This window comes from Mollisia scopiformis (assembly GCF_001500285.1).
Source record: "Mollisia scopiformis unplaced genomic scaffold LY89scaffold_1, whole genome shotgun sequence".
In the NCBI taxonomy this organism is placed as follows: Eukaryota; Fungi; Ascomycota; class Leotiomycetes; order Helotiales; family Mollisiaceae; genus Mollisia; species Mollisia scopiformis.
In genome coordinates, this window is record NW_017263581.1 from 161,874 (window position 1) to 185,744 (window position 23,871).

The 23,871-nt window shown below is 48.7% G+C and overlaps 6 protein-coding genes across 6 annotated transcripts; 4 read left to right on the forward strand and 2 right to left on the reverse strand.

The window, feature by feature from the left end:
• Positions 1–533: 533 nt before the first annotated feature.
• LY89DRAFT_692695 (general substrate transporter) lies at positions 534–3,519 on the forward strand (the record flags this gene model as incomplete). The annotated part of the gene is made up of 3 exons (XM_018216583.1): positions 534–2,085; positions 3,022–3,093; positions 3,494–3,519. The coding sequence occupies 3 exons, from the start codon at positions 534–536 to the stop codon at positions 3,517–3,519; spliced, it is 1,650 nt and encodes a 549-aa protein (XP_018078085.1).
• Positions 3,520–4,671: 1,152 nt separating this feature from the next.
• On the forward strand, positions 4,672–5,274 carry LY89DRAFT_603930 (NAD(P)-binding protein; the record flags this gene model as incomplete). Its single annotated transcript, XM_018210336.1, has 1 exon — positions 4,672–5,274. A coding segment is annotated over exon 1 (573 nt), but the record flags the coding sequence as incomplete, so codon positions are not given.
• A 3,132-nt stretch (positions 5,275–8,406) lies between these two features.
• On the forward strand, positions 8,407–9,766 carry LY89DRAFT_1665 (uncharacterized protein). The gene is made up of 2 exons (XM_018205531.1): positions 8,407–8,662; positions 8,712–9,766. Exons 1-2 carry the CDS (start codon positions 8,581–8,583, stop codon positions 9,716–9,718), a joined length of 1,089 nt encoding a protein of 362 aa, XP_018078087.1. The 5' UTR covers positions 8,407–8,580; the 3' UTR covers positions 9,719–9,766.
• Positions 9,767–11,536: 1,770 nt separating this feature from the next.
• On the forward strand, positions 11,537–11,965 carry LY89DRAFT_1682 (uncharacterized protein). Its single transcript, XM_018205551.1, has one exon. It carries the CDS (start codon positions 11,625–11,627, stop codon positions 11,853–11,855), a length of 231 nt encoding a protein of 76 aa, XP_018078088.1. The 5' UTR covers positions 11,537–11,624; the 3' UTR covers positions 11,856–11,965.
• A 5,107-nt stretch (positions 11,966–17,072) lies between these two features.
• LY89DRAFT_692698 (OPT superfamily oligopeptide transporter) lies at positions 17,073–19,543 on the reverse strand (the record flags this gene model as incomplete). The annotated part of the gene is made up of 4 exons (XM_018216584.1): positions 17,073–17,791; positions 17,854–18,884; positions 18,965–19,340; positions 19,393–19,543. The coding sequence occupies 4 exons, from the start codon at positions 19,541–19,543 to the stop codon at positions 17,073–17,075; spliced, it is 2,277 nt and encodes a 758-aa protein (XP_018078089.1).
• A 1,043-nt stretch (positions 19,544–20,586) lies between these two features.
• Positions 20,587–21,090, reverse strand: LY89DRAFT_662541 (uncharacterized protein; the record flags this gene model as incomplete). The annotated part of the gene is made up of 1 exon (XM_018212652.1): positions 20,587–21,090. One exon carries the CDS (start codon positions 21,088–21,090, stop codon positions 20,587–20,589), a length of 504 nt encoding a protein of 167 aa, XP_018078090.1.
• Positions 21,091–23,871: the final 2,781 nt, after the last annotated feature.

Consider the following 23,871-nt stretch of genomic DNA (forward strand, 5'->3'; position numbering starts at 1 on the left):
CCACTTTTGAACTTTTGTCAGGAAGCAATGCGGGGAAATTCGCAGCTGACAACTTCCCTAGAACTCAAGCTCACGTTGCATTGCCCTGTCCCAACGGTATGGAAAATGCGGGGTCTAAGACGAAAAACGAATGGTTCTTGGTGCCGTCCAACCGAATAACCCTAGATGTTGTCGAAAGGGCCATGTAGTCTCCGAGATATTACGCCAGATCCTCGATAATGATGGGAACAAGAACCAATTGAACGAGGCCCCACGGCACTATCAAAATAATCAGGCATAGAAAAGAAAGCTTTGTTGCTCTCTTAAAGCCCAATGTCCTCGCAATGTCCGACACAGCGGATAGATACAAGCGGAGGCGGGGTATGCAGTGTATCACAGATACGAATCAAGTTGTTCCTGGAGCGAAAAGCTCTCTTAAGCACGCTTCAAGGAACTTAAGTCTATAAAGCCCTCTTACTATTTTCCTTCTCCAATTCTGGGGCTCATTGCTACTCCTCTTCTGCACCACTTGCAATCTCTGGTCATTATTCACAATGACTACCACCCCGTCCGCGTTCGTTGACACAATCAACGTCAACGAGATCTCACAATCTCAAGGCTTCGATTCAGCAGCCCAAATCGCCACCGAAAATGAACATAACCTTAGCTTTCGAGAAGCGTTCCGCCGCTACCCTACAGCAGCGTTTTGGGCCATTGCCATCTCCTTCACAATCGTCATGGAAGGCTACGACACGATCTTGATGGGCAACTTCTACGCCTACCCAGCGTTCAGGAGGAAGTACGGAACATATTACCCAGACCTCGGCGAGTGGGAGATTGATGCTTCTTGGCAAGCTGCACTTGGAGATGCGGCTACGTGTGGATCATTTGTTGGATTGTTGATCAATGGTTATGTTACCGAGAAATTTGGACACAGACATGTTATCATGGCTGCTTTGGTGGTCATGTCGGCATTCATCTTCTTGCCGTTCTTTGCGCCAAACATCCAAGTTCTGCTGGCTGGTCAAGTGCTTTGTGGAATTCCTTGGGGTATCTTTGCAATCATGGGGTCGTCTTATGCTTCTGAAGTTTGTCCTTTGGCATTAAGAGGCTTCTTGACTTCTTTTGTCAATATATGCTGGGTCATCGGTCAGCTTATCGCAGCTGGTGTATTGCAAGGTCTCGTCAGCAATACTACGGAGTGGGGATATCGTATTCCTTTCGCCATTCAATGGTCCTGGCCCATCCCTCTGTTCCTCGTGGCTTTGTTTGCCCCCGACTCCCCTTGGTGGTTGGTCCGCAAGGGTCGGTTGGCGGATGCAGAGAAAGCCCTCGTGAGGCTTTCTTCTAGCTCGACTCTAGCCGAGATCAGATTGAAGTTGGCCATGATGGTGCACACCGACAAACTAGAGCAGGCAATGAGGACTGAGTCAAGCACCTTGGACTGTTTCCGCGGAACCAATCTTCGCCGGACCGAGATTGCTTGTATGGTGCTTGCTGCGCAAGAGCTATCTGGAGAAGCATTCGCTTATGGCAGTACATACTTCTTCACTCAAGCGGGTCTCAGTTCGTCAAATTCGTACAAGCTAAACTTTGGTGGGACTGGAGTTGCTTTTGCAGCAACATGCGGATCCTGGGTCGCGATGAACTTCTTTGGTCGCCGTACAATGATTATTACTGGCATGACGATAATGTCTTTGCTTCTCCTCATCATTGGCGTCTTATCGTACCCTGCAGTCCATAACGATGGAGCGACTTGGACACAAGCTGTTCTAACCCTGGTATGGCTGGGTGTCTACTCTCTCACACTCGGTCCACAATCATTCGCTCTTGCAGCTGAGATCTCGGCAACTCGAGTACGCTCGCAAACCATCGCACTAGCTCGGAACAGCTACAACGTCGTCCAAATCATCTGCAATACCGTTGAGCCGTACCTCATCAATCCCACTGAAGCAAATCTCAAGGGCAAGACTGCCTTCGTGTGGATGGCGACTGCGATTTTGACTCTCATATGGTGTATTTTTCGCCTTCCGGAGACTAAGGACTTGACTTATGAGGAACTTGATATTTTGTTTGAGAAGGGGGTCCCGGCTTGGAGGTTCAAGAGTACGCAGATCGATCTGATCAGGGAATCGGACAATATCAAGGGCACCGGTGGAGATAAGCAGGATATCATCGCTGAGGAGAGGGAGCATGTGGAAGGGTAGTAGTCATAAGTTCTGAGAGGTGGCTTGTTGATCAATGATCACCTCAATGGATATCTTGCGACGGAAGTGCACCTCACTAATCTATGTTAAGATTTTGTGATCCAAACTCTATGCTCTATAATCATATAATCCCTACAAATTTGTCATTCCATCAGATCCAGCACTTCACGCCCCCTCCAAGTCATTGGCATGAGGGATGGTAGTCTCACCATCCCAACTTCCAGCAAAGATAGCCTCAGAGGTGTAGTTTGCAGTAGGATCAATCCCAATGGAGATCCACATCAACAGACCCTTAGTGATATCTGTAGGATCGAGGTAGACGAAGTCCGGGAAAGGATCATAGCTATTATCAGCCTGATCAGGGGCCCACATATCATCATCATTCGAGACCACAGACTGTGTGTTGGTGCTGTAGGGGTAAGTCGCTTCCACGGCACTCCGAAGAGATTCATCGAAGAACAGCTGTCCGATGTGATTGATGTCTCCGCCAACGATGGTGTTGTTCGGGAGGACGGTGTAGTTGTAATGCGATATAACATGTTGGTGAGTAGCACGGCCAGCATAGTGTCCAGGGAAGATGGTATCGAAAGAAGCAACACCATCAGAATCGGTGGCTTGCAGACCTCGAAGATAGTCAGTGGTGAGGGAAGCCTCATTCCCGGAAACGTCGACGCCGGAATAGACGCCAGTAGCGTTTGCAGCCCAGACGTCAAGCATCATGTCTTCGACTCCTTCGCAAGTATTGATGTTCACGAACTGGAACTCGAGATGGACTGGCACGCCAGTCTGGTCTTCGGTGATGTTGGAGCGGATCAGCTCTCCGTGGATGTTGTAGGGACCAATGGTGACCTCAGGAGTAAGGATACAGGAGGAGCTTCCATTGGAAGAGAAGAGAGTCATTCCAGCGGTATAAGTAGCAGTGAGGTTGTGGTTATGAGTCTCGAAGTCCTCAAGTGCGGTCAAGTTTCGGCGGGTGAGGAAGGGTGTGGAGGTGCTGATTCCTCGAGCGGTGCGAAGCTTGTCTGCTTTGGCAGAACGGCGAGCAATGGCTCGTTCATCGAGTTGACGGGCTTTGAGAGTGTTTGAGCATGCTTCGAGACCACGTTTGGCCTTCGCTGCGAGGGCGTCTCGCTTGGTGATGTCGCGGCGGACTTGAGTTCGTGAGTGAGATTCGCCTGGGTGAGCGAGTGCGGTGGTCAGAAGAGAGGCGGTTGCCAAGCTTGTGAGGATTGTGTTGAGTTGAACCATGATGATAAAATAACAAGACCGAGCTTAGCGCCGAATGAATGCAGGATGAGGAATGAAAGACAGTGATGAAGCTGATGCGAGGTGAAGGATAACTGCACTCAGAGACGGTGAACTCTTTTATACAGAATCCAGAGCAAGCTTCTCTTCATTCTCCATGTATCTGCTAGACTTCCTTTGTTAGATAAAATTACATCCATCATCAGTACTCGTAGGCCACATTCGTCGACGACTGCCGATCCCTCTTGAATCGATTTGCTGTTAACGATGAAAACACGAACCTACCCACACAACAAACTTTCATGGAGAATAATTGTTCAGATGAACCTAGAACATTTTTTGTGTCTTCCAATGAAGTTGTAAGAGTTTGCAATTAGTTGCAAGGATATGCTTCGCGATTTTGAAACATGCGCAGCATATATACGCGTCTTTGTGGGTCTTCAACAGCAGGATATGAACCCGCTAAGAAATCTCCACTAGGATTGCGTATGTTCCGCCACTAAGTTCTCCACGATAGCAACTCAACAACTGAAAGCTCCACACATTTGGTGAGCGGCTTTGATCCAATCGCCAGGGTGCATCAAGTCTTAAGTCGGTCAGTCACCATGAAGAAATTAGAAATATACGCAAAAACTATTCAACGTCTGCTTTGCGCCAGTGTGACGCACTCGGTAGAGAATAGCTTGTGTGGCGGTGAAGAGAGTGGTGATGAGGTTGACAGAGTATGAGAAGGGTATCCAATCTCTTAGAAATTATTGTGCAAAGAAGCTCCATTCCTTGTTTACAGTAGTATCTGGCTCTCAGCAAGCATGCCGACCTTCGTCCCCTAACTAAGCGAGCGAATGGGCAAGTGGGATCCTTGCCAGCGACGAACAGTAGCAGCAGCCGACATCATAATGAAGGGCGCAGAATATCAATCCTTATTGGATATTGATATATTCTTAAACGTCCTTGAGGCTTGATGAGCGGCATCTTATTCGGCGAGGCGCAGAGTAATCAAATCTGGTCAGCTAAATCCGTGATTCTCGCTTAATTCCGAGCCCCTATTTCCTCTCGCATAGCAGAAACATCGTCAATCTGACTGCAAACATGTATCGGCATGCGGCTCTTATATGCAGGTACCGGACTTTAACTTTAAGCTCGTTCTCCGGGTGTCTTCGTGCATATCTATGCTATGCACTGCTTTGAGATAAAACCTCACGATGGCTTCAGTGAACATCGACTGCCTCAGAGAAGAGATCACCCGACTCCGAGCCCAAACTGTTTCATAATGTCAGTCCACGACACAGTCCTCATCATTGGAGCAACTTCTGGCATAGGTCTTGCGCTCGCGAAGCATCTGCACACCCTCGGCAAGACCATCATTGCCACAGGTCGACGACAAGAACGACTCTTGTCCCTCTCTACCTCCCATCCAAGCATCCACACATCATGTTTCGATAACTCAGACCTCACTACTCTACCTTCAGGTCTTGACGCCATCTTCAAACAACATCCAGATATCGATACCGTAATCGTCAACGCCGGGGTTCAAAATATGTTCTCCTTCCTCGACCCCGATCCGGAAGATCATCGCCTTGAGCAGATCTCCAAAGAAGTTACCACAAATCTGACAGCACCAATGATCATCGCTCAACATCTCATCCCATTTTTCATCAAGAAACAAAGTCCATGTAGCCTCATCGTCGTATCTTCCGGATTCGCATTTATACCCGTGCCGTACTTTCCGATATACTGCCCCACCAAAGCTGCTCTGCACTCCTTCTGCATTGCTTTGAGAGCACAGCTCTCTTCTACAAACACCAAGATCGTAGAAGTAGTGCCACCTTATGTTGATACGGAGCTAGATCAGGGGTTTAGGAAGAAATTGGTTGAGGTTATGGGTGGTGAGGAGAAAGCAATCAAGCCAATGGTGGTTGAGGAATTCGTGAGGGAAATGGTGAGTGGGTTGGAGGAGGATAAAAATGAATTTGCTGTGGGTCATTTCCCGGAGATGATGGTGGAAAAGTGGAGGGATGCATATGGAGGACTACTCAAGGGCTTTGGAGTTGAGGGGTAAGTTGAGAGTTTGAATGTCCGACAAAGATGGTACATTGAAGGATATTTTGAGTCAAACTTTTGAATGTCCGGCAAGGAAGAGAACGCAATTATTGAATTGATCTGTCCTACTCTTTGATGCGTATGTATGATCCTCTGAATATCCGGCATAAGCAAGGACAATCAGGAATAATGTGATAATAAGCAAATGTGCAGGTGTAGAAAAAGCAACGACCAGAGATTCCACCCCCCAAGATTGTCCTTGCAAACCTAGAACATTCGTGATCAGCAACAGCTAGGTTCTCCTTCAACCATTGCTCAAGCCCTTCTCTCGCAAGCCTTGACCATCTTCTCTCCCAGAGTAAAACCAGTCTTCTTCATGATGTGAATTCCCCCGCCTCAGAAAATTTGCTATTCCCACTTACATCGTCCCACAAGCTCTAGAACAATTTTATCTGATATTCCAACTCTTACGGTCACAACTTGTCCCTCTCTGTGACCAAAGATCTAGATGCAGCATCAATATTACGAGTCGATTTCACAGGAATCAAGGAGCTACAAAGCTTGACAGCTCACTCTCCCAAGCACTTAAAGTGCGAGGCTAACATCAAAGACACAGTTCACAGTAGAGTTTACATGAGCGTCAATCTTGTTCCCATAACACCAGAACAGATATATCACACTTGCCGGTTACAGTCCAAAGTCTAGAGAAAGGAGAATCATAACTACAATACCAAGTCTAGAACGTCACATTTCGGACTAAGCAATAATCAAAACCTCATCCACGACGACAAGGCACAGCAAGCAAACAAATTCGCAATGGCTCGAAGGCAATAATCTGTTGAGGACAGTCTTGCAGCACTTGCTTCCGGCTCTAGTCTCTTTCGAACAGTGGGCTATTCAGCATCTTGTAGTATGTACCTAGGATATTGAGAGCATTGCGATCCTTGCTATTCATCCAACAATGTCGAAAAGCGTCAGATAGGTGGTGATATGGTGGCTCAGGGCCATCGGGTGTAGAGTCGAGCATATCGTCATGTTGTGGAATGGTGCTTTCGGCTTTGAGTCGAGTTGCAATTCTTTGGTGTTGAAGTGCAGGTGTGCAGCCTTGGAAACGAGGCTGAAATGCCAAATTGAAGCATCAAGAGACTTCAGTTTCCTAATTCCACTTAGCACAGAGACTCGATACCCAGCAAACGCAGATGGATCACCTCGAGAGCTTTGCTCGATGGTACAGACTCGCATCATTATGTCTGAAACTTGCGGGCGCCTATCAATCTGCGTCGACGCCCAAAATACCACCGAAGCAAGCTCCGACATAGCTCTCCGAAGCCTCGCACAACCTCACGGACATCCTCGAATACGATCTCTCGAAGAGTCAGCAGCCTGCGAATGAATAAGCATATGGGACAGACGGAAAGGCGCAATGAGATGAAGCAGAATCATCGGAAACAGGCATCACATCTGCGACGGCAGTTCTACGACTCCTTGACATATACACGAATGTCGATTCCCTTCGTTGGATGGCTTTCAATCCATATCCATGCTATCTTCGGCTGAAATCGAACGCAGTGATGGACCTCGCTACGAGAGCATTTGCGACCTATACAAGTTGGAGACGGACGAGAGGAGACATCTAAGCTCCCTGTCTCACCATGGACATCCCACGAATCTCACAAGCCACGGGCGTAAGATTGGTCAAAGCAGTACAATACGAATCTATCTTGTGGCAGGCTTCGTCATGTTGGGTAGGATATTCTAAAACGAGGCTGGCGATGTCTAAAGTCCAGCAAGGTCCCAGATATGCACCATAGGCGAGGGAGCAATGTAGTTCTAAACCAGTCACGACTGCAGTGCTCATGTGCACACGGTAAAGGTTAAGCCGCTGATGCTACTCGACCCGAGAGATGCTGCTTCCCGAGGGATTTATTTATAGTACAATAAGCTGAACGCGCTCGAAAGCGCAATATGCCAGCCCTCGCAGAGCCAACTTTGTCGCCTCAGAAAGCTAAGGCAGGGGAGAGTCCCTACGGGTAGGTGCAGACAATTCTTTCCGCTCTGAAAGCTCAATCAGGTAGGCTTTTCCCCGCACGAATCCAGTTTATCTGTATCCCAAGCCTCCGAAATAGGCGGGCCCTGCCGTGTGCGGCTGAAGCTTGTTTGTCGTCCGCAGATCAATTTCCTTTTTCAAGAATCGATTCCTCTTCCAGAGCTTGGCAGGCACTTCGCCTACGTTTCAAGGCCATGATTGGGTTAGTACCCGCCGAAGCAATATCGAACAACATCTGGTTCCCCGCCACGACATCCGGTTCGATACTGACATTCTATTCTGAAGATAGGCTTGAGGAGGCTTATTTGAAGGATTGTTGGTGTGTCTGCATGCATGATTTGCATTGCCATTCATTGGCTCTTCCATCGAGTCCCCGCATGAAACAAACACGAGATGTACGCCCGAGTGGGGTGTTGAAGGGACGAGGCTTAAGCCTCAGAAAATGTCAGGTCATGACCGTCGACTTTCAAAAACTCTCGGCCATCGAACTGAATATTTTCCAAAGCGAAGAATTAATTCAATGATGCTCCAAGAATGTTGTTGGTGGAATCAACAATGAACTGAAGTACATCCAGGTATACGTGCATCTGTGCAAGCTTCACTTTAGAGACGATTGGCTCCACAAGATGCCTCTCCTCAAACAGCCACTTTCTGGTAGCTGCATCTCTCATTGGTCTGTTCTGAGAAACAATACCAGAAGCGTAGGGTTGCATGCCGTGGGCGTAAATCCATTTCCTAATTCAAGACAAGCATTGCGCCTCCAAGAGACTTTCCAGATAGAGCTCGAGGCTGCAAAAGGAATCTGGCGATGAGTCTGCATTTCAATGGTGGTCACCCATACTTAATATGAGTTTTCCCCGAAAATATGTTTCGGGTTCCTTCACGAGGCTCCGATCAATCGTCTCAAGATGCATTTCTATCGAGGTTTGATCATCTTCATTTCGCTAACCACTGTATCGACACTGCCATGGGATGGCCCAGAACCAACAGCAGTGCATAATGGTCTTCTCATGCGAGCTGACGACTGGAGTGCTGCTCCAACACCCAGACCTCTAGCCTTCCATGAGCAATGGAAACGCCAGACGTCAAGCTTTATCAGCCAAGAAGCTTCGACGTGTGGATTTATTAGTGGTTCTACCAGTTTGTTGGCCCTTGCTTTCCCTTGTACATTCTGGTTGTTGACGAAATGATAGGTAATTACTTGACATGCGAGAATTTTGGAGATGCGTGTGTCCATGATGCCCAATACAGTGTTTGGGGATGCTGCCAGACTCCGTACACTGCTTGTCAGTTGTATACGTCGTGTCTTCCATACTCGGACATAGCGAGTTGTGGACCGGATTGTTCTGCTGATCCTTACCTAACAATATGTTCGGACTCATTTTATCCTATCTGCGATCAATACGTCCTCGACGACAAAGGCATCCTCGCATCCAACTTCTACTGTGATTCGACGACAGATATAGAGACCGCATCTCTCTTTGCCACAGATGGAGATCAAGGCTTCGTAACCTATGTCGAAGTCACTATGTCTATCCTTAGTGCATCTACATCGTCAAAATCCACTTCTCAGTCCTCATCTTCTTCATCGACAAAGCCATCTTCATCCCCCACTGCTATAATCCTCACCACATCCACCAGTCCAACTCCAAGTCCAACTCCAAGTCCAACGCATACTTCAAGCCCAAGCTCAACTCCTGTTGGGGCAATAGCAGGTGGTACCGTTGGAGGTATCGCCGTCATCGGTGCCATAATTGTAGCCATCCTCCTCATCCTCCGCCGCAAGCGCAACAAACCCTCCAACTCAGCCATGGCAGCAACACCCAGACCGGCAACATACGACGAATCCACCGCACATCCTCCACCCCAAATGCACAGCTCTCCCGTCCCCTCCTATGACACCCGAGGCTCAACCTACAAGCCGTCCATTCCAATGTCACCAGCCTCGTATACGCCCGAAGCACAGAAAACAACACCAATGTATGCAGCAGGTGGACAACAGCATGCGGGTCTGGGTCTCGAGGTCACGGAACTTCCTTCTCCGCCGGGGACGCCTGCTAATGCTCATCTGTCGGGGGGGTATGCTACGCCGAGGTATTCTAGTCTGGGTGCTTCCCCGATGTCAAGTGTGCCTGTTGCTAGGCCTGGGAATGAGAATGATGCGCCAGAGGTACAGCGGTATCAGCCGTTTATGGGGTGAGGAAGAGGGTGGGAGGGAGGATTGTGTTTGGGTGACTGGCAGGAAGGAGGCTTCTGGTATGGTAAGGAAGTTTCTGGTATTGTAATGAGGTTATGTCAGTATACGACTTGATGTAATGGATTTGTACTTGCTGTTTGCATTGCGTTTGCGTGCGATTGGGACATGCTTTGCAAGAGTAGAGTTTGTGTTGAGTCTTCAAGTGAGATATGCTTTGCGAGAATAGCCTTTGCATTGCCCTGATTGAGATGTGAATTGCGAGAGTATCCGTTCCATAGCTTCTTCAATTGAGGTATGGCTTGCCAGAATTGAGTTTGCATTGCGTCTTCAATCGAGATATGATTTGTGACAAGAGCCTCTGCATTGCCTCAATTGAGATATGTAATGCTTGAATAGCCTTTGTGGCGTCTGCAATTGAGACATACGTTGGGAGAGTAGCCTCTGCAGCGCTGATGCAGCTTTGTTTACATCTGATAAGAAGCAAATATCTCCGGCCTTGCCACGCATATTCCCGATATAAGATGCTCTGCACGTGAAGGAAACGTTTGGCACGTTTGGCTTGTTTGGCAAAGCTAGCTTGAGCAAACAAGCCAAACTCAGAGGCTCGGAACGCTCCGAGCCGGAAAATCCTGCTAATCACCAACCCCTGCCCCAGAAGTATATAAACTCCCATTCTCCCGCCAAAAAAAAAAATTTCCTTCCTTCAACAAACCCAAAAAAAAATTCAACAGCACACTCCACCCTCGTTGAACCACTCTGAGACCTTGACGGATACTTCATCTCTGCTTCGCTCTATCTTTCTGTCTCTCTTCAATTGATCACTTCCTTCAAGATTCTCCCAAAGCACTCGTTCTTCAATTGCCCTTGTCGCGCGCTCAACGTTCTGCGCTCGACTTCGATTTCGCACCTACGCAACCCCTTCGACCATCACCAAGACAGTTCTTCAAGTTCACCTTCGGATCAGAACCCAGTATGTCAGACTCTTGACGCGTCTTCTCTTGATCGCGCTAACACCACAGCCACCGCAATTACTGCTTCCAAAAGTCGCACGTCTTTAGGCTTTTGGAAGGCATCAACACTCGAACCACCTCGTCGCCCACCACAAACCTTCTCCAAAGCTGCACGTCTTTAGGATTTTGGAGCATCGAAAACTCAGCATCACATCAGCGACCACATACCTTCTCCACTCCAAAGCCGCACGTCTTTAGGCTTTGGAGTGCGTCCATCTCACCACACCATCACGATCTTGAACATAGGTACGTTTACCAAGATCGCAACGCGTCCTTCATCACTACGCCATCACGATCTTGAAGACGCTGCGAAAAATCCCGAGACACCACACATCTCGAGCCATCGTCATCACATCCACGAAGGCAATCGAAATCCTCGCAATGTCGCCCAGCCTGTCAGAAGTTTTTTAATCGTAAGTTCCCCTTCCTCCCTTCCTTGCATTTTTGTGTTCTTTTCTTTTCGACTTTGGAAAATTCTTCACCACTTTCACAAGACGCGTTTGGCAAGGCTTTTCGCGATCTTTTTACTTCTCAATTTTCTCAATTTCGAGAAATTTGCTTTGTGGGAGGGCTGGATGAGATTAGCCCTGGTCACTTCTGGTTTTGATTTTATTTTACCTTCGGACCCTTGCGTCCGTGATGTTTTCCCGATTTTTCTTTGGCTTCGTCATTTCCCCCTTTCACTTTCAGCCTCATTTCAGGGGCTCGCTTAAGTCAGGCACTTCCCACACAACACTTCAACATTTCTTTTCATTTTATTATTATTATTTTTGCGATTTGTCTTCGTCATTTTCAATGTTTTGTCATGTTCATCTTTCATGTTCATTTGCTAACATCATCTCAGTTTCGTGTCGTCGCCGGAGTCTCACCGACAAAGGCATCACGTCGTTCATGCTTCCATGACAGCCGGGATCCTCCTTAGGTGGTTGGGAGGGCGAGGATTCCTATGTGTTCATTCCGGTGAAAGGCCTCTCACTTTCCGAGGTAAGTCTCTTCCTGATCCTCGATTGCCAAGACGTCGATTCGCGGTCATCTCTTTCGCAGTTCATACCACCTCTCAATACAAGGTCAATGGAAGGGTTGCAGTGCTCCCGGACAGCTTTGCCACATCATTAGCACCAAGTGTGTGAGAGCCCCCCCCTTCCTCTGTGCCAGGGTATGGTGCTGTTGGGAAGGGAGTCTAACCTGCGGGAAGTCATGGTCTGGGACAGATGACGTTTTGAACCCGCGGCGTTGGTGAGGACAGGCTTGATATGGCAGAGTGCTTATTTCTGTGATGGAGCACTGAGGTCGCCTAACTGAGCGCCGCTACGTGGGTGTCAGGGTCCTCCTCCGATATGGTTAGAAGGCCCTAGCGGGTTCTGCGGCCGTAAGCATGGAAAACTGGCTCCGATGATGCATACGAATTTTCTCCTGGGCCGCCGTTTGGGGCGGGCAGCAGCGTATTACCTATCGAGCAGCTCGGCTCCCCAGCAGCCCGGGGTATCAGATGAGAGCGTGATGTGGGCGGTGCGCCGAGTGGTCGCGAATCGTTTCTTGTTTTGGGATTGGGGTGATGATTGAGATGCGCTGAAGAAAGTGAGAGGGAACAGCCAGGGGTTATGTCCTGGGCTGGATATGTCTTGCGAAGGGGCGGGGGGGGAGGGGGTATCAGTGGCGGAGAGAGTTGTGCGATGAACCTGCGGTTTGTGCAGAGCATCGGAAGAGAGGGGGGGCGCAGGGGTTACACGATGCATCGGTGGGAGGGCGGCGAGCTTTCGGTGGATCTGTAGGAGGTGATTAGACATCAAGGCCTGGCTAGGCACGGAGAACAAAGATCATCGTCAGATCTTAGAGTTGTCACCATCAAACCAAGACATACTCTCCTCCTCAATTGCATTCCATTCCTCATTGTGATCTACTTGTGACTATGCTTTCGATTTGATTTTGATGCTTTCTACTCTTCATGATTCGCAAGCTTTTTGCATTGTGATTCTACCTTTCCTTTTTGAAATATATATATATCTTCACGTCTATGTATCAAGACATTCTCATCTCCACTCTTGCATTGCGAGCTTCTTGTGGTTACGTTCTCGATTACGACCTTGATGCTTTCTACCATTCGCTCATGCATTACAAGGAGTGCGTTCACTTGTGGTTCTACCTTTCCGTTCTGAAACTGATGCATCACGATTTCCATGCTAGATTAGCTCACACTCCTCTTCCTGCACTCTGCTTCATCCTGTTCTAGTTTTCATTTCTCATGAGCATCTACATCCTTCCACTAGTTCCACCAACAATTATCTTGGAATTGCTGCTCAAGCAGACTTTCAATCGACATCTTGCTCTTCTGCCCTTGCTTCAAATGGACCAAGCTTCATCCTTTCTTCTTCTTTTCGTCACATCATGCTGCACTCTCACCCACATGCATCGGTCACGCCAGCTTCCAATTCACTCCTTCGAAGCAAAGGAATCTTCTGCTTTCTCTACAAAGAGACCAGACTTCATTCTCCCTTTGGTTCACTACCACAATCTAGCATTCGCCTCACACTTTGCATTTACATCCTCCTCCATCTATCCTTCTCCTTGCAATCCTGCTGCTCTGTGATCCATACCCTCCAAAGAGGATTCCAAGTCACACTTCCAAGCAGAAGCATCTTCTGCGTTCGCTCTGAGCCCGCTAGCCTTCATTCTCCGGTCTGTATATCACATGATACGCTCTCACCTACGTTCTTCACCCAAGGAAGGTTCCAATTCATACCTTGCCAGGGACTGCAGGGCATGTTTTGCTTTCTCTCTGAGCCCACTCCATTTCCATCATGTCACGCTGCTCAGTTCCTAATATATGTTCCTCAATCAAGATTCTGAACGATATTCGCAAGCAGAATCATCTTCCGCCTTCTCCTTGAACAAACCATACTTCGTCATTGCCTCGTGCTGACACACGGCTTTCGGTCACATCAGCTTCCAATTCACATCCTCCACGCAGATATCTTTTGCTTCTGCTCTAAATAGACCAGGCTTCATCCTCCTTCTGCTCTTCATATCATGCTATATCTCCAGCCGACCTTCTTCAATGAAGCAGTCTTCCGATTGAGCAAGCAGAAGCATCTTCTGACTCTGCTCAAAATGGACCTAGCTTCATCCTCCTGTCTGTTCAGCACATCATGATGCTCTTTCTCCAACCCACACCCTTCAATCACGCCTCCTCCAAATTCACTCACTTTGTAAGCAGAAGCATCTTCTGCCTTCACTCTGAGCAGACCAAGCTCCATTCTCCAGTCCATTCACACCATTCTACCCTCGGTTTTGATTCCAAGACAGCTTCATTGATCAAATATTACTTTCTAGGCACTTGGTAGTTGCACTGTCTTGAAGGGGAAATATTTCATGTTGTTTGGAGAGCATCTTCTGCTTCTCTCCAACCAGACCAAGCTCCATTCTCCAGTACATGCACATCATTCTGTTCTCTGTCCTAAAGCCAAGGTACATCACTAGTCAGAGGCGGGTTTCTGGTCACTTGGTTCTTTGTAGCAATTTGAAAAGGAGAGCTTCCATATTACTTCCATGCTCCCGTTGCTAACGAACTCAGTTTCTCACTCCAGTCCTCCTCAAATCGAAGCATCACCTCTGCATATTTGCAACAGACTATACATTCCTCTTCCGCTGCACTATGTATCACCTTCTTACTTGCGCGCAACCCTCCATCAGTATCTTTCATGGACCATTCCGCAACAAAACTCTTCTTCACCAAACCCCTCTCCTTCACCAGATATCCCCTTCCCATCTGGACAAGCTGCCTTTTGTATTCGAACATCCTTAGCTCACTTCCGCCTATCACCAAATCTGCCTCCGAACGAACCTTACCCTTGTGTCCAGACCCGCAATTCTCCCTGCCGCATTTTCGCTATGGTCAAGCTGCCGCAAGTTCTCAGTCAGGTTCCGAGCCGAAAGATGAAGATTCAAGGAAGGTCCTCCTTTGCACTCTTCTTCTGATCACTTGATGACTGCTAACATGAGAGAGTGCACTTTCCTGTGGTGGTAGGGAGGTTCTTGTATGGAAGTTTGAGAAGAACAGGGATGTTCACTGCGGCGTTGGCGAGGAGAAGGAATGGAGGGATGTTTCGAGCTTTACGTGCTTCTTTTCTGGTGTTTCGTTGTTTTCTCTTGGGGTTGGCCTTGCTATCTTGGTACTTTCATCTGGTACTGTCCCATCAGGACTCTTCCTCTTTCCTCATTCACAGCTTTCTCTTCTCAACATTCCTCAATTGTCCCCACCTAACTTGCCTTGCCTTGCTCAAATCCGATATACCATCTCACCGCTCTCCCCCGCCAGCTATGATACAACACCTCCCCCAATCCCACCACCACCATCAATCAACCAATCTCCACAACCTTGCTCGCTGTACGCCAACCAACTCTAAAGCAACATCTCTTCTTCCGCTCTACTTCCACTTTTGATCGTCAATATACCAGCACCACACCAAAACCTCCTCACGGGATAGGTCTCCGATCTCTCTGATTCCTTCCACTTAGCTTCATCGCAGTAATGAAGGAGGAGAGCAGGAAGGTTTATTGCTGAATTACGCTTCTTCGTTTTATTTCACTTCCCGGATCTTGAGGTCGATACGGACAAGATGTCGATGGCTTACTTTGTTACTAGTGCCAGTCGCCTGCAGTCACTCCACCCTGAATAACCCTTCCGCGATAAATATCTGCCACTAAACATTCTGTCATTAATATCTTTCCCGTTGACGGTTCGCTACAATGATCTAGTTCTGCTTCTCTCTTTTCTGTCTTCTTCAGAATCTTCACATCCTTCCTTGAGGATGCGAAGTTTTTGGAGGCATCCTCATCTGCTGTATCCAAGGATGGAGGGCTAGCTTCCTGAGGCATTTGGAGGTTCGTTGGAGTTGGGATTGGCGTAAATGCTGAGGATGGATGTGAGGTACAGTGGACTCTTGGAGTGCTGCACTCTTGATATGTAGAATGGTTGGATAGAAGTAGCTGTTCTGGCGAGATTATTATCTCAAGAAATCTTCTGCTTCTTTTCAGTCACACCTTTCTCTTTTCAATCCTTCTTAATCCTTCCCATTTCATTTCATTTACTCACCATGTCGAAATCCGGACTAATTAGATCCACCTTCCGCACTTACAGCATCATCAATCAGACAAACCAGCAGCCTCGTAGTCTCGCTGCATAAGCTCACATTCTCGACAGCTTTTGAGCATGTCGCATTTAGCTTCACTTCCATGGTTCGAGTACTCAGTACCTCCAACACCAACCAACATCTCGGAATAGGTCTCCGATCTGCTTGATTCCTTCCAATCATCTTCATCACAGGCTTATCAACGAACCACACACCCTCCTCTCTCCATCCCCCATCCCCCATCCCCCAGATCTCACCCAAACACAAGATCTAGATCACCCAAACCTACCAACGCAAGAACTCAGATTGAATCTCACGTCTAATACCAGAGTAGTTACCAACCTGCATGAAAACGTTCCCATCCCCCTTCCCCATCTCCCCTCTCCTAACCTCCTAACCTCCTAACCTTTCTTAATTACATCAATTAATTAATTATCCCCAACTTCTGATTGATCCTCGTCACAAACCCCTCCATCGTCCATCCCTCCCAATTCCCCAACCTCCATCTATCCTGCATCCTGCATCCTGCATCTTTAGCTGGATCTCGATTAACGATCCACATCATCCTTCCTTCCATCTCAGAGAGTACCTACCTAGCTAGCTAGCTAGCTAACGTCAAACACACACGGATATTGCGTCATGGACAACAACTCCCTACTCTACCTACTACTTAGCTTAGCAGCTTAGCAGCTTAGCAAGGATGCAAACCAAGCAAACACGGCACGGGAATGGCGTCTCGCGTTGCAGGCGTTGTCACTGTGCAGGTGCGCAGTGATGATCTTTTTTGTACTTGTACTACGGAGGAGGAGGAGGGGGAGGAGGGAGGAGGTATGATTTCATTGCTCGCTCGCTTAGGAGGGGATGGGAGGGGTTGTGAGGGGTTGTTGGGTGGTGTTGTGCCGCTCATGTGATTTTTGGATCTTTTATCGACGAGCTTTGTGAGGAGACGGCTTGGAGTTGGTGAGAGGAGGATACTTGGAGAGAGAGGAGATCTGGGTGGAGGGAGAAAGGAGAATTGGAGAGTATGGCGAAGAAAGAAAAGGGAAGGGTTGGGATAATGGAGAAGGGGGAGTGGAGAAGTTAGATTCAAGATAGATTCATTACTGTATTTACTTTTCTCTTCACCATAGATACACCACCTCTCCCCTCCTCTCCCCTCCCTCTCCCTCTCCCATCCAAGCTCCCCTCCAACTTCTCCCTTCCTCCCCCTTCCACCACTCACTCATTCGCCGGGTTAAACATACAATAATCTACATTCTTATTATTACTAAACCCCCCATTATTCCCCGCCCATATCGGAAAACTATGCGCCTTCCCACTGCCGCCAAAGACCGCAAAACTCAGCACAAAGACCAGCACCTGGGTCCCTCCATCCAGCGCCGCCGACACCAGGTAATTATACTTGACGAAGATCGCCGGTTTGTATTTCCGCAGGTAGTACTGCGCGAAGAAGCCGATCGCGAAGTAGGATAGGATAGAGGAATTGACGCCCACGAATAGCCAGCCCATGTACCAGAGGATGATGGACAGGTTGATGTAGTTGAAGAACTCGATTTTCGTGTACTTATACAGCACCCAGAACGGGACGGGCACGATGAATCCGAGGAGATACGCGATCGTAACCCATTGATACCTGGCGCCGATGGAGAACATGTCGCCGGCGATGGACCAGGCGATGGCGAGGGTGTTGTACTGCTGCACGTTCTGACCGGACCAGATGTTGGAGCCCTCGATGGAGGTGAGGATGTGGAATTGGTTTGTTACGATGGTTTTCATCATGATGTAGTTGAAGATGCCACCGATGACGGCGCCGGTCATTTGCGCGGTGAAGGTGGCGCGGGGTGCGAGATGGGTCAGTTGGGCGATCTTGAGGTCGCGGCAGAGCCATTGGCCTTGTTGGACGCCGTTGAAGCCGAAGACGGTGAAGTACATGTTTGCTGTTGAAAATTGTTAGATTGTGAATGAGGGGGAAAGGGGGGAGGGAGGAGATAGAACGTACCGAGTGGCTTTCCAGGGTGCATGTAACCGGCGACCATCTGGATGATGGGTTGTTGGTTGAACTGGAAACCGGTAATACCCATCTGAGCGCCAAAGAACAAGATAAACACAAAGGCAAAGATGTTCGAGATGATGTATCCCCACCACGGCAGCGTGGACTCAATACCATACAACGTGCCCAAACCGACGGCGAAACTGCCGATGAGCACGCAGCCGTACCACCAGTTGGGAACCTCCTTGTAGCCTTCCTGGACCATCATCTTGTAATGGGGATCCATGTCCGGGTTCTCGAGGACCTCTCGGCGGTGCTGTTCTTGGGTCTTGCCTCCCTTCCAGAAGGTCCAGAAGGAGGGTTGGAGGACCTTCTTTAGTTGGGATGGGTGTAGGAAGTACCAACCGTTCTTGATGTCGTCGAAGTTCCAGAGGAACATGTGCACGATGGTGGCGGTGAGACCCATGTTGGTGGTGATCAGGTAGCCGATGTAGGTTCCAGTCAGGTATGGGATACCGTTCTCTTCGAGACCGGTTCTGTTGATGAAGTTTTCGGGAGTGAGGATCAAGCTGAGGTCGTACTCTGAGAAGACGGTTGCGTTGGAGGAATTGTCGAACAGAAGTTGGGACATGAAGGGGAAGTTTTGAGATTCCCAGATGTTGCCGTAGTAGATGCCCATGAAGAGGACAATGCAGAGCAAGTATCCGATCATGCTGTTCGTCAAAGTGTAAAGAGGCAGCCACATGGGAGAACCCAAACTAGCAATGTACTGCCAATCAAAGGAGATGGACAGGAAACCAAGACCCTCGTTTCCTTGAGAACCACCAAAGAGGTTGGTGAAGAGCAGGGAGTTCTGCTTGGCGAGACAGAAGATGGAAAGACCTTGGAGGAGCGGGAACATCCATTCAGGAATGATTTCCCAGACGAGGAGGATGCAGAAAACGATCCAAAAGACCCTGAGACGGAATCTGGTCTCGCGCTTATCTCTGTGGAGAGTTTCGAGGAGAGTGACAACGGGAATGTTGATGGGCCACAACATTCTGACGATGTTAGCTCCAGGCAAATTTGTGGGGGGTGCAGCGGAATAGCGGGGCGGAGCGGAACAAAGCGGGATTCTTACCTAGTTGGCTGAACCAGCACAGATCTCAGGAGACCTGCAATACCGAAACCCAACAATTGAGAGGAGATAACCAAGAAGATGGCCGCTCCAGGATTGGGATCCATTCCATAGTAAAGTCTCTGGGCAGCCAGAATCTCAGTAGAGACGGCATTGGTGGCCGCAGCAGAGGCCATGATGACAATGAATGCATGCTCCTTTGAATTGAATGGGAAAGGGTTCAAGAAAGTCAAGAAAGCACCCTTTCTTGGGATCAGAGCCAAGGTTTCACCGAGAGCATATCCAATGACGGTCATGAAGACGATGGAGACGTAGATAGCTTGGGGCTTGAAGTAGTAGATTTCCTGAAGCACGGAAGCGAAGATGGCCAATCCGACACCTAATCTATTGTTAGATTTCCGTTCTGTGAGTAGAAACATACTTGCACGTACCCAAGAAAAAAGCTCGGAAAGTCCATGGGCTCAAAGATGGATCATCATCGACGTGGATAACGTGAGTGAGGACATCCTTGGCATCCGAGAGAACAGCAGTCTCTCCAAAGTGATCTTCCTTGGCAGCAATAAACTCTGGCTCATCATCCATATACGTGATCTCTGGGCTTTGACCCGGGTTCTTCTCAGGGTCAACGGACGAAGAGTGAGCTTGGGGGTCATTGTGAAAGTCGGTATCGGCTCTCTGGAATCCAGGCCTTTGTGTTGCCATGATTGCAGTGACTGGCTCGTGACGGGTATCACGACAAGAAAGTGCCAAGATGGGAGGGAGAGGGGAGGGAGCAAGAGGCTCGCCAAGCAGGGGAGAGAGGTTCTTATGGGAATTTTGGGGATTGGGGAGGGAACCATGACCTCAGACTACTTTAGCCGGGCCGTTTGGTTACAGAGAGACATGTCCCTTATCGAGAGCTGGCTCGCTGGTTCCGGGGACGAGGACTGGAAAGGAAGGCTGAGTGCGTTGGTTGCTGATCGTGGGGCAAGGGCAAGACTGGTCAACGGGAACGCCTCATATGGGTGCAGATTGGGGTGGGATCTGGTGGTCGAGGGTCGAGAGTCGAGGGGGCAAAGTGATAGGTGGTGTTGGGTATCTGATTTAGATGACGGACGTGAACTGCGATATTGGGACTGGGGGTTGCGCCTAGGGACAGCAGGGAGGGGTCATATCGAAAGACTATTTTAACCCTCACGACCACTCATTTCCCAACTCTCGTGTCGCTGCGGCATTCTAGAAGAGACACACGGCTGAATGGTGTGCAGGCGAGGCAGGTCAGTTCAAGCGCAAGTGCTACAGTACCACTTGGGGTGGACTGGGATGCTCCATGATATGGTACTTATGGTACAGTGGTGAGATGGTTCTGCGATGGGTGCTACTGTACACTGCTGAGGTGGTACCGTAATTTACTGTACTGTACAGTGCTCGTACCCTGGATGGATGGATGCATGCACACGAGCTGGAGCTGGGTCGAACTGGGTCGTTGACGGTGGTAGTACTAAAGTACCACAAGCGGCGAGACCCCTCACCCTACCCTCAGCTCTCCGAACCGTGAACACAAGCTTTTGAGTGGCTTTCCCTTGGCCACCTTAAGTAGCTACGTATCTTGGCATTCCTTTGACCTGCTCCATTTTGCACGCCTTCTACTTAAGTAACTCCCCCATTGGAGCGAGTGGAGCCAGCGAAGAATGTTCTTCGTCTTCTTCGAGACAAGGTTTCGTGCACACACAGCGCAGGAGATCTCTCGGGGTGGCACCGGCACCGGCACCGGCACCGTCATCCATCCAACCGCACAGCGTATCTTTCTTTTCGTTGGACTCTCGACTCGACTGTACTTCCCTTCCTTCGTCCGTTTCGTACTTGTCCTTCTGGAGTCGCCGTGCACCAATCGAACTCGTGGCCATCTCGGCGAAAGCGTTGTCCTCGTCTTCCCCGATTCTCTCTCCTCTTATGATTTGAATGAATAACGGCGCGCGCGCATTAAACTTACCGATCAGCCGCCTCCCATTGGCCTCGATCGGCTGCTTATCTCGTTGGTGGCGCTGCTCCCTTATCTCTCCTCCTGCCCTCTTGACGCGATCGTCCGTTTGGGGCTGAAGGGCCCCGCCGCCGCCATTGGCTGCCCCCCTCTCGCGGTGAAATCGCATGAAGGTCGTCGGTCGTCGTGCTGCCAGCTTCCTCTTCCATCCAAGTGCCGGCCGGCCGTGGCGTCGCACGGTGCGAGTGAGACGTCGAAGAAAAGCCACCAGAAAGGGAGGAAAAAGCTTAGCAAGGGAGAGGGAAAAGCTTGTTGACGTCGCAAAAAAAAAAAAAGGCAACCACAGACAACCAACAACGAACGACGTGCAGGATTGGGAGATGATTCCAAAGGATCGAGTCGAGATCCCCAGCGCTTGTCATCGGCAAACATCGCCTATCGTTCCTATCGTTCGGTTATCCCATAACCTTACGAGAAGGGCGGCTGTTCTTGTTGTGTCCTCCCTCTTTGAGAAATTCAATGTTGCCTCTATCGAGTTGGAAGTCGACACCCTACCGAGGATATATGGTCGGCCGCGAAGGTCTGGATTTCTTTGGTGGTCTATTTCTGGTTAGTACTTCCACTCCAACCTTTGTACTTAATTACTGTAATTACCTAATGATTTCACGTGAATTCTCTCACATGCCGCATTTCCTAAGGAGGAAGTCTCATTTGTTGCTGCATTTCCCTGTTCTTCTTCTCATTTCTGATGCTTGTACCGTCTTGCTTCTCTTTCCCGCCCTTACTATCTTCTCGTAATTTGAAAAAGCTTCGATTCATCCAATAAAAACGGTATCGCCGATGTGGTGCAACCTCCGGCAAACCTGCATCAGGGCTGCGGGTGCAGTACCGACTTGGCACTCATCCTCGGGTCCCACCAGCCGTTCATCGTCTTGGCATATATCTCTCTCCCAAAAGACGAAACAAAAATAAAACCGAGATCTTAAAGGGAGGACCCCAAACTTAAATACCCATCCCAAATCTGACGTTCGAATAACCCTTCAAATGTTGATCTCGGAGGAATCCAGCCCCGCAGCCTAGTAAGCAAAAAAAAGCCAACCTCATTTCGGCGAGACCAAAGCAGATTCGCTTGCTCGCATTTCATCCGTTCTCGGGTTGTATCATCGACGATTTTGGATTGCCACGTGGGGACAATGCGGTATGATTGGAAGTTTGGGGATCGATGGCTGGGAAGTTCTGGCCGTTGTTGCCGTATTCCGTTGTCCATTTTCCGAACCCGAGCCCGAACGTGGATGGGATAGTTTCTCGCTGATGGCGCATTGTTGGTAGTCCCAACACATGGCTTATAACAAGTTGTCCAATCGCTGATTAGAGTCCTCGAACAAGGTGCTTTGTTGCTATACCATCCTCGTTCTATGAAAAAGCTCTTTCTCTTCATTCTTCTTCTCCGAATCCAAATGCTGCATAAATACCTGCCCTCACTCTCAAACAAGTGGTCATCTTGAATCAAACTACGATAACATCCATACCCTACCAATCTACCTATATTCACATATCAATCAACGAAGAGAGAAATTCAACCCACCATACGTCCGACATTTAGAGGACTTACTAAGCACCAACATAAGACCAACATTATCGTGTACTGTATAAGACAGCTTCTCTCCATGTCTCTGTTCCCTACCGCTATCACTAACCATCTTCAACATCCTCCTCCTCCACTTTCAGAATTCCCTATATCTTCAAGAATACGGGTCGTGGTTCGGGAAAGAGAGAGGCTGCACACCACAATCTTGAGAGAGGCTCGATGACCAATGAACATTGCCAGCAAAACATGCTGCACACACACGCATGCTCACTCACTCTCTTACCGCAATCAATGGGCTTTTTTCTCTTTCTCTATCTCTTTCTTTTTCTTTTTTCTCTTTCTCTTACGTATATCGCCCAGAAATCATGGTAGTCCACAAGTATTCTCTACATCAAGAAGTTTCAAATTCTCAAGCACAGGGAGCCCTTCTTAATTCCCATGATTCTTTGATCTACCAATATTGAAATAGATTCAAAATTGTTGGTTGCATCATTCTCAGGTTATTAAGTACCGGTGGGAGGAAGCTTGAGAGGGGAGTGGAGGTGAGACGAAAGTGCGGAAGGGTGTGTATATATTTATGAAGAAAGAATTGATTGGTTGGGTTTCGTCCCGGGTTTCGGACGTGGATGTGGATGGGGGTCTTCGCTGCTGTGAAGCAATGAGTGAGATGTAGTCTATAAGTGTAGGTCTATAGCTTCGCATACTACCTTGCTTGGTTCTAACAACTGACACAATCCCCAACAGCCCTTCCAAAGCCCCAAAATCCCACGGACAATTATCTCCTCTTTCCTCACATCACCGGCTGAGTGAGGTACGCAGTCATCAATCTCTCAACAGACATCGGCAGAAACAAGATATCCAACAAAAGCAACAAACGGCGGTATCAATACCGATCTAAAAAGCAATAAATACAATCCCGAACAATCACCAGAACTACTACCCACCAGTCCAGGAACTACCAACCCAAAACCAGAACCCTTCATCTTGACCCAAGCACCCATCCTCCAACACGAATAACTACCCTTCCACTCCCCTCCACCACAACCCCAGCATCAAAACCCTCCCCACTCAACCCACATCTCCAGCCTCATCATCTCCCTCAAAACCTCACCCTACAGTAAAAAAACATCACCCCACAGTAAGTAAAAAAAACCCCGCCTCCGACGTACCTCTACCCTCCACACATCACCCTCCCAAACCACTCCCCATCCCATCCATCCCATCCACGCTTCCCTCCCTCTGATCACAGCACCTCTCATCTCGTCAATCCACCAAACCACCTCAGCGATTGATGGCAAGAACACATCATCATCATCATCATCATCATCATCATCGGGCAAAACACTGGAACGGCATTCGAAA

Coding starts and splice junctions, on each gene's coding strand:
- LY89DRAFT_1665 (XM_018205531.1), top strand. CDS start 8,581: ATGAGCAATGGAAACGCCAGACGTCAAGCTTTATCAGCCAAGAAGCTT. Junction 8,663..8,711: donor ATTAGTGGTTCTACCAGTTT/GTTGGCCCTTGC, acceptor ACGAAATGATAG/GTAATTACTTGACATGCGAG.
- LY89DRAFT_1682 (XM_018205551.1), top strand. CDS start 11,625: ATGACAGCCGGGATCCTCCTTAGGTGGTTGGGAGGGCGAGGATTCCTA.